The 9,907-nt window shown below is 33.8% G+C and overlaps 2 protein-coding genes and 1 non-coding gene across 3 annotated transcripts; 1 reads left to right on the top strand and 2 right to left on the bottom strand.

The window, feature by feature from the left end:
- Positions 1 to 275: 275 nt before the first annotated feature.
- LOC149494398 (proteinase inhibitor-like) lies at positions 276 to 764 on the bottom strand. The gene is made up of 2 exons (XM_089725155.1): positions 657 to 764; positions 276 to 570 (listed from the first exon to the last, which is right to left on the bottom strand). The coding sequence occupies exons 1-2, from the start codon at positions 673 to 675 to the stop codon at positions 377 to 379; spliced, it is 213 nt and encodes a 70-aa protein (XP_089581281.1). The 5' UTR covers positions 676 to 764; the 3' UTR covers positions 276 to 376.
- A 7,983-nt stretch (positions 765 to 8,747) lies between these two features.
- On the top strand, positions 8,748 to 9,907 carry LOC149494396 (uncharacterized). Its single transcript, XM_089725489.1, has 2 exons — positions 8,748 to 9,829; positions 9,892 to 9,907. The coding sequence occupies exons 1-2, from the start codon at positions 8,748 to 8,750 to the stop codon at positions 9,905 to 9,907; spliced, it is 1,098 nt and encodes a 365-aa protein (XP_089581615.1).
- On the bottom strand, positions 9,297 to 9,403 carry LOC149494397 (small nucleolar RNA R71). Its single transcript, XR_016322348.1, has one exon. It is a non-coding gene; the product is annotated as a small nucleolar RNA R71 (small nucleolar RNA).

Genomic DNA, 9,907 nt, shown 5'->3' with positions numbered 1-9,907 from the left:
GCTTAAATCATAAAGGGAAATCTGTAAAATGAATGATGATGAAGTTTAATAAATTATCAAGATGCACATTCATATTTTTTATCTGTAAAATAGTGAAATCGCTTCATGGGAGAGAAATGACTAAAGATGAACGTAATTATTTAAACTTTATTTTTATGAGTTTTAAATTTCAAAAAAAAAATAAAAAATAAGGTGAATTGAATAGATTAAAATATTTTAAAATATTTTTAAATTGTAATAGAAGTAATTCATCTATATTCATTCATTCGATGACATTATTAGTATAAGCCTCCGTAGATATTGAAGGAAATTTTTATTATATTATAATTTAAATCATTCTATGATTTATATGGAGATAGTGTAAAACTGCATAGCCCTAGGTAATAATAGGAACTCGAACGACCACACCACATTCATTAACCCAAACCCAGACCCTGTCGCACCTAAAGTCCCTAGGCACTGGAGTTCCTTCCTTCAACACAATTGCGTGCACATATTTGTTCTCTTTCTCTATAAGAGCTGCAGCAGCTTTTCCATTCGCCCCAAGAAGCTCCGGCCACGAGTTCTTACCTGTAAATTTGCAATTTTCATGTTAAGTTTAATGCCATATACAAGATCAAAGTTAAAAACAAAGAAGCCCCAGTAAAATTAATTACCTGGACATTCAGAAGCCATTGTCTTTCCTTTATTGATATCTTCCTCTCTCCCTTCTCACTAAGTTAGATGAAAACTACGGATAATGGTGGATTTATATAGAAGCTTTTAAATTTTTAGCAGCAGATATAGGAAAAGCTAAGGAAAAAAAAAAAAAATGGAAACGGTTTAAAACGTGGGCTGCAAATTTAGTTGATAAAAAAAAACGAAAAATAAAAATGTGGGCTGCTAAAATAATTGCAAGATAGTTATATTCTATCTATCTATATATATGCTCAGATAGTTATAAAATATTAATATCTATATTTTATTTTAGCTAATAAATTTCAAATGCAAATAAATTTTCTTGGATTGTTTTCGATCATAAAGTAATAGTATGAGTTTATTATTGGTTACTTATGGTTATTATGACATTATTCTTTCTTTTCATTTGCCCCTAAAATTTGCACAAAAAAGTCTTATGCCCCCGCTTTTTTTGAAGTGGTCTTATGGCATCTAAAGTGATAAAATAGATAACATCACACCTTTATTAATCTAGTCAGCAACACGTGAAAAGATAAATTTTTTCACTCGTGAACTTGTAAAAATATTTCTAGATTGCATTTTAAATCATTAAAAAATATTTTTTTTATTACTAAGTTAATTAGAATATTATTAAACTTATTTTTCTCTCTCATCCTATTTTCTTTCTATAAATTTAAGCTGGACTTGGGTTATTCCCAAACTAAACCAATCTCATCTCTCCTCCTACTTATTTATCAAACCAATTTCATCTCTTCTCTCACCCAAACAATTGATTTCAAAAGTTCAAAGGTAAAAAAATATAGAATTTGCAGATCTGAAATATTGAATAACATGAATAAAAAATATGAAAATTTGGACAACAAATCAAACATAATATATATATATATATATAACAAATAAAAATAATACCAGATATCAAATTATTATCAATCTAAAATTGCTTATGGATCTAGTAAATTATTGAATGGAAATATACAGCAACGAATTTCGACATATATAATAAAAAAATTATTGATTGGTCTCGTCGCTTGTTGCCGATCTTGCCGGATAAGCAGAGAGTAGCGATGAAGCAAGCTAGATCAACCAGAAAAGCAAGATTGCAACTCGCTCTCTGTTGCGCTCACCGAAAGAGAAAAAGAGAGACCAGAGATGGAGTGAGCGGCGGAGGAACAACGACAAGAAGCTCTGGTCGGTGCGACTTGAGCTCAGGTCACAGGAAATGCCAAAGGAAAGGAGAAAGAGGGCTGTCTAGATCGACAAGTCCCTTTGTCTCTCTCATTAGCGCTGTTTGAACAAGAATGAAGGCAAAAGCGATAACCAGAGGTGCTGCCGGCAATGTGAGGTGGTCAGATTGATGGAGCTTTGAGCTCCAGTGAATGGAAAACAAAAGGGATAGGGAAGGAGGCTATGGTGTGATCAGGAAGAGAGAGAAGGGATTTTTGGCTAGAGCAAAATAGGAATTTTTAGATTTCCAGATAGGTCAGTGAAACGGCCCGGAAAATCTTTTTCAAAATTTTTCATTTAAAAATTTAATTGTAAATTTCAACCAATGAAATTAAGTGGAAAATATTTATTTATAGTTTTATTGGACCCGTAAATCAATTTGAATTTTTCAAAAACTAAGTGAAAAATTCGTAAACCGAGTCAAATAGCTGAATTGGACCAAACCAGTTCGAATCGAACCAGAACGGTTTAGAAACCGCCTTACCTTCTTTCTTTTTCCTCTCTTCTTCTTCTTCAGCAAGGGGCAGCACGACGTCCTCCTCTCTCCTCGTTTCTGGCCACCGCTCGACAAAAGCAAGGTGGCGGCCGACTCTCCTAGAGCCGCTGGTCCCTTTTCCGATTTCCTTGCAAGCACAAAGAGCTTCCATTGGCCTGAATCGGGACTGCTCCCGTCGATAGTCCTTGCTCCTCGATTTTTCGCCAGACTCCATTGATTCCAGCGAGACTAGGCCTCAAGATGGTGAGTCCCGATCAGTTCCTTCCTCTTGTGCGAGCATTTCCCATCCAAGAATAGACGATTTTAGTGGAGCGAACTGAAACCACCATGAGCGACGGCGTGGAGATGGTTGTGGCGGTCGATCCAACCAAACGAGCCACTATCCCCTCAAAACGACACCATATTCGGCTTCTCCATATGATTTTGAGCATTTTGGTGTGCGGGTTGTTTGATTCTGGGTCGTTTGGGATTTTTCAGCCATCGTAGATGGCGGCGCCAGTGACAGGCCGACAAGGCCCTAAGAGACAGAATCCTTAGCTCCTCATGTAGATTGCGATGGTATATGCCAATCATTATTCGGTAAGCAATAGAACACTTATTCGAAGTCGATTGCAATTTTATGGTTTATTTTTTTTCTTTAGGATTTGAACTTGATATTTGACTATTTAAATTTTAATAATATAGCTAGTAAGTTGATCTTAAATTTAAAATTGGCAATATAAATCTAGGTTTGAATTAGTAGGTAATAATTTAGCAAAAGACCTATGGATAATATAGTTATTGTATAATTTTGATATTTGGGAATTACAAATGCACTTAACCAATATATTATATGTGTGAAAAATCAGGAATTTGAGCTTAATGGTTTAGTTGGAATGAGTTGAGAAAATTTGATTTGGGCGATGGATTTACTGTGAATGGCGTGATTAAAAATGGGTTTAATGTTTCAAAGCATGGAAATTGACATAAATTGGAATTAGTTAGCTAGTTAATTAGATAATCATTAGCTTAAAACTAGTCGGCTGTGCATAAGAAAAGTAAGATGAGTTTTTAGTCGGTTAACGGAAGTTAGATGCATAATTCTGATAACTAAGGTTTGGAAGGCCTAACCACTTCCAATATTGATATAAGAATCGAATCTAAATAAACAGTAGTTATAATTAGTTATCATTAAAGATGAGTTTTAACAACTTAATAATTTAATTACTATAAAGCTATTAATTTGGTCAGCTTATAATTTAACAAATAATCTTATATGAATATTATTGGAACAGGTTGAAAGTTACTATATTTGTAAATTTATGGTTGAGATAGTTGGGTGTTAATGTTGATGTTTAAGGAGGATGGGTACTTGATTTGATTAATTGCCTGATGGATGGGCTGTGTGAATTGAGTGAACAAATGATTGATGAATTTGGTTATGGCAGATGAGATGAGTTGTTGTGAATTGCCCGATAGATAGGCTTTGAGAATTTATTATTGAATTGTGGTTTAATCCAATTTTTATGGGAGGTTCCGCCGAAATTTCGACAGAATCTAGAACAGTTTTGTTGGTATTTATGTCTTAGGATTTATTGAGGATAGTCCTTTATTATTATTTAGGCGAATACTCTATTTAATTTATTTCTCTTCTCCTCCCAATTTCATTTTATTAGAATCAGTCTAGTTCGTTCATTGCTCTAACACGTTAGAATCCAAATTATGATCTTTTCCCATCCAATATTACAAATAAGAATAAATAGTACGTACCATTTGCATTATACATAAAATATTATTATTATGGTTTATTTATTTATTATTCAAGTAGCATTCACTATATTATTAGAATCTGTTACTTATATAATTACTTGTATATGAATATGAATGTCTAATTGTGCACTTGCATTATGATATTTAATGGTTGATGTACTTGCAGTTAATTGCAATATTGGATTATTTGTGTTGTGACATTGCTATGCCTTGTTTGTGTGGAATTGGGATGAAGTGGGTCACCATGGGTTTGTGAGGACGATTCTAGAAATGATGAAAATATAAAATTTGATCGTCAGCTAGGTATGGGGAGATCGGCGCCCCCGTGTGCACCTGATGATATGATATGGGTGATACCTGATGATATGGTATGGATGATTTGAAAAACCACAGGGTGGCCTCCCGTTGGTATGAAAAAGGAAAGAGAGTATAAAAGAAATGAAAAGGCCGATCGAGTGAGGATTAGACCGATCGGCCATGTATAGGGGATCGACTCCCTAGTGCACACGTCATGAGAGGATGGGCCATGTGAGAGGACGGCTCATTGGGGGTTTCGGTGATGCCACAGACCAATTTCCACGTGATGTAATTATGTGAAGGTGTTAATATTTGTGATTTCTGTTGTTTTGCCATATGCATGATCGCCTCCATGATCATATATCTAGTCAGACGACTAAGTTGATATATTTACACATTCGTGTGAATGCATGTGTTGTGCAATAATTATTATTGATTAATAAACTCACATCTCTCTTGTTTAAACTTTCAAGAGGTAGGTTCTTCTATATCCCGGTTAAAGCTCTGTTTCCTTCACCACGGAGCTAGAAAAGAATTTTTCTAATTTCAGAAATTGATTCATTAATTAGTTATACGTACGAAGACTTATTTGTATTCATCTGTTAGTAAACTCTATAGTTGTAGGAATAAAATCAATAAACTGATGATGATATTCAATTAATCATTTATAAAAATGCTTGAATCTGTTAGCCCACATTATGTGTGTATTGTTTTATATTTGGACCTGAGCTATAAATTGTTTAAGATATTAAATTTAGGCCAAAGAATAATAAAATAATGATATTTATCATGCACGACAATATGGGCTAGATGCTTGAAACAGACATTGATTTAGTTTAGTTATGTAGTTTAGGCTTACTACAGACATCGGGGATCTCAAGCTTACCTGGGCCCTAGTGCCGGTCCGACCCATGGAAACGGGTCGTGACAGTTAGTTATTGATTTGGTTAAATTTAGGTTTGATTTGGCTCAATTCATGAATTTTTTGTTGCATGATATCCAATGTGACAAAATTAATTGACTTGGAACTGTAATTTTCTACGTCATCCGCGCATGTTGTGCATGACCAGTTTAGTATTCCGACCATGTGTGTAATTGTTATAAAAAGAAAAAAAAATTAGGGTGTCACAAGGTCACTTTGAAAATAGAGGAGTCACGAAATTTTTTTGCTCAAGTTCAGGGGGCAAATGATGTATTCAGCCTTATTTTTTATATTAGTTATCGTGTTAAGGGTGTTTATAATTCGATTTTACATAATTTGAAAGCTTCAATCGAACTCACAATGATAGTTTAAAAAAATTTAAAATCAAATCAAACCATGAAATATATTTAATCGAACCAAATCTTAGAAAGCGGCTTAGGTTTCGCAGCAAATTTAAAAGAAAAAAAATACTACCAATAAGAATATGAAAAATAAAATAAAAGTACTCGAACTTCCTAAAAAAATTTTAGTATGAAAAACTCTAAAATTTAATTGTTATTAAAAATAAAAGTACTTGAATTTACCACTCACTACCAGCAACTAGCACCTTCCACCATCATTGGTTACAACCAACTTTCATAATTTTACAATTTTTGCATCATTTCTCATATTTAATCATAACTTTTTTAAATATGAAATTTCTATTATTATAAATATATATAGTTGTATGAGTTAAAGATTTTAATATTTTTTTAATTATTTTTTAATATTACAATCAAACAATAGAAAATAAATTAAGAAACAAATATAGTCTAAAAAGATAAAAATTGAAAAATTTTATGGTGAAAATGCACGTTAAAGGCAAATTGATGTTATTGGATCAACCCAAGTATAATTAATAAACGAAACCCCCCAACATCAAGCAATCAAACGGTGGACGAAGGAATTTGTGTGTTCAAAAATAAATAAATAAATAATAATAATAATAATAATAATAATAACTTTTGTATACAAAATTCCTTTCCAAAGTACTTTAGTATTCAATATGCATGATATATTGAAAATTTTTTAAAAGACAATTATTATATTGGTGGTGATGGTAAAGTCGTTATAATTTTAATGCTTTGCTGTCATTACAACTTATCTTTTTATAATTATGCTAAATAACTGCTCTCCTTACACTTTGCAATTTTGAAGACTTATATTTGATTGTCATTTGAGATAAACTTCTCTTTAGGTCTGGCCAATTTGTTGAATGCTGATATTTTTCGGAACTTAATTTAAGAAAAAAGAAGGAACTTAATATTTTTTCGGAAAAAACTTATGTTAGTTTTTTGGATATAAAAGAAAAATAAAATTAATTTTTCTCTATAAATTAATTTTTATAATTTTTTATTTTCCTTTTAATTTGAAGAGAAAATTATCGAAATTCTTTTCCCTTATATTCTTTTCTTCTTTCCAATAAAATAGTTTTTGCTCATTGATAAGTGTTATTTTTATAGTATTTTTTATTGTAATTTTGATTGAAATTTCTATTACTTTTAATTTATTTAAATTAGTTTTTATGTAATATTGATATGTTTTTATTCAAAAGCTTCCTTTAATCACAACTCACTTGATTGGAAAGAAAATTGTAGGATTTTGCAAAGAAAAGAACAAAAATAAAGCAAAGTACAATTGGCACGCCCCAGCCCGTGTCGCGAAGCACGGCCGTGTCTGGCACAAGGCAAGACAAACCAAGAGATAGAGAGATGCACGCCCCAAGCCGTGCCGAGGAACACGCCCGTGCGCGCTAGCCTTCCCAGGCCGTGCTGCGGAACACGCTCGTGCCTCATATGCCTCTGACTTCTAGAGAGATGCATGCCACAGCCCGTGCTACCTCGCACGCCCGTGCGCGCTATCAACCAGACTTCCAGGAGACTGCACGGCCAGACAGCACGCCCGTGCGCGCTAGCTTGCCAGGCCATGCTGCGGAACACGGCCCGTGCCAGAGCCTCTAATCCTCCCAAGACTGGCACGCCCCAGGCCGTGCCAGGCAACACGCCCGTGCAGATCAAGAATTCTATACTTTGAGTCAAAAGTTGCCAACTAATTTCTACCATTTTCACAAGATGCTTTGGATGCTTTCTTCACATGCCAGTCAAAGTTCAACCATGTGCATTTGAGACACCATAATTGAGAGCAATTCATGGCTTAATTTACAAACTTTTCCACCTCACAAAGTTGGACTTCACTCATCAAAGCACAAGGCTTGTTTCCCCCAAGTAGTCTATATAAGGAAGCAAAGAAGCCACTCAAAGGGGATCCCATATCCTACACTCTACATCTATTCTTCTTTCTTCCATTTTGATAGTTTTTAGATAATTTTATTTTCTTTTAAAGTTAAGTATCCAAGAGTTGTGCAAAGATTCAAAGAAGCCATCCAAGCAATTTATCTCTATTTCTTATTTCTAACTCTTAATCTTGTTTACTTCTTTCATTATCTTATTGATTATGGAATATTTATCAAGTATTGTTGAGTTTTATTTAAGTACTATGTGTAACTAAATTCTTATACTAGGGGGTTTGATGTAGCTTAATCTCTTTTCCAATTTATGCAATTAGATTTATTTTTCCTTATTCAAGTTATGATTTATTAATGAACTTAATGCTTCTAGGCAGAATTTTCCCCTAGATTGATTTATTTCAATTATCGCTATCGGAAGAAGGATCTTTGATATGAAAAGGTTAATAAAACACATGAGAATAATAACTTGATGCGGAAGCTATACGGTTTGACTCATGGGGGGTTTTCATAAGTTAAAGACCTTAGGTTATGAATTCACAGGACAAACCATAAAACTTAATGATTTAATTCATGTTTGATTGTGCTATTGGAAGATAGGTAATTAGACCGGGTTAAAATAGCTAACAATACATCGGGAGAGCTTGTTAGTGATTTTCGGGTTGTTTCCCCTACTTGAATAATTAAATTGATCAATGAACTAATTAAATAAATTGGATAGAGTTAGGTGAAATCAAAACCCCTAGTAGTTTTACTTCCTTGATTTCTTTTAATCAATAATTGCTTGCTTAACTTCTTATTTTTACTTGTTGAATTTAATTTCTATAAACAATTTCATCATTTATCGTTTAAATAATAACAAGATAACATAATTTTGGTACTTGGTATACAATCCCTGTGGATACGATACTCTTACTCATCATATATTACTTATAGCGATTTCGTACACTTGCGAAATAAGCTGTCAAGTTTTTGGCGCCGTTGCCGGGGATTTGGCAATACCAATATCAATATGAATTATCTGGTTATTAATTTAGACATTTACTTATTCATTTGTTTTTAGTCATTTAATTTCTCTGCAGACTATCTCAGGTTTTATGCAAAGAAGATCTAGAAGGACAGATCCTCTGATCTTTGATCCAGAAATTGAGAAAACCTGCAGAAGGAACAACGCAGCAAGGAGAGCACAAGAAAACATAACCGAACAACAATCAATCATGAACGAAAATAATAATCCTCCTCCTCCAGACATGCCTCTTGCTGCAAACGGACAAAATGTCCGCACCTTACGAGATTACACCACACCTTCTCTTAACGGAGCCACCTCCAGCATCACTAGACCAAGAGTGGAAGCAAATAATTTTGAAATTAAACCAGCAATAATACAAATGCTTTCCACTTCCATTCAATATGGAGGACTTCCTAGTGAAGATCCTAATGCTCATATCACTAATTTCCTTGAAATTTGTGACACGTTCAAACAAAATGGTGTTTCTGAAGATGCCATTAAATTAAGACTTTTCCCTTTTACCCTAAGAGACAAAGCTCGATCATGGTTACAATCTTGTCCTGCTGGGAGTTTTACAACTTGGGAAGAATTAGCCCAGAAATTTTTGGCTAAATTCTTTCCATCTTCTAAAACAACTAAATTAAGAAATGAGATTATGACCTTTGCTCATCATGATCAAGAAAGTTTGTATGAGGCTTGGGAAAGATTCAAGGATTTGTTGAGAAAATGTCCTCACCATAGCCTGCCCAAATGGTTGCAGGTCCAAACTTTCTATAATTCATTGTCACCTAACATAAAAATTACTTTGGATGCAGCTGCAGGAGGATCTTTTGAAAGAAAAGAGATCGACGAGGCATATGACTTAATAGAAGAAATGGCCAGCAATAGCCATTATCAAAGCAGCTCTGAAAGAAGAAAGACTGCTGGGATTTACGAGATTGATGCCATCACTGCACTCAATGCAAAGGTTGACAATATGGTAAGAAAGTTAGATTTGCTAACCACTAAGTCTGTAAATTCTATCATGCAAACTTGTGACAGATGCAACGAACCACATGGAGTTGAAGAATGCATGTTAGATTCTGCAAACCCACAAACCTTGGAGCAAGTGAACTATGTGATGAACCAACAAAGAAGGAATTACCCATATCCGAATCCTTATGACAACAGGTTAAGAAATCATCCGAATCTTTCATATGGTAATTCTAACAATGCTTTAAATGCACCACCAGGTTTCTTACCCACTGA

This window comes from Jatropha curcas, chromosome 8 (assembly GCF_041381405.1).
Source record: "Jatropha curcas cultivar XTBG-Jc1 chromosome 8, XTBG_Jcur_1.0, whole genome shotgun sequence".
Taxonomy (NCBI): Eukaryota; Viridiplantae; Streptophyta; class Magnoliopsida; order Malpighiales; family Euphorbiaceae; genus Jatropha; species Jatropha curcas.
This window is presented reverse-complemented; position numbering and strand designations above follow the sequence as displayed.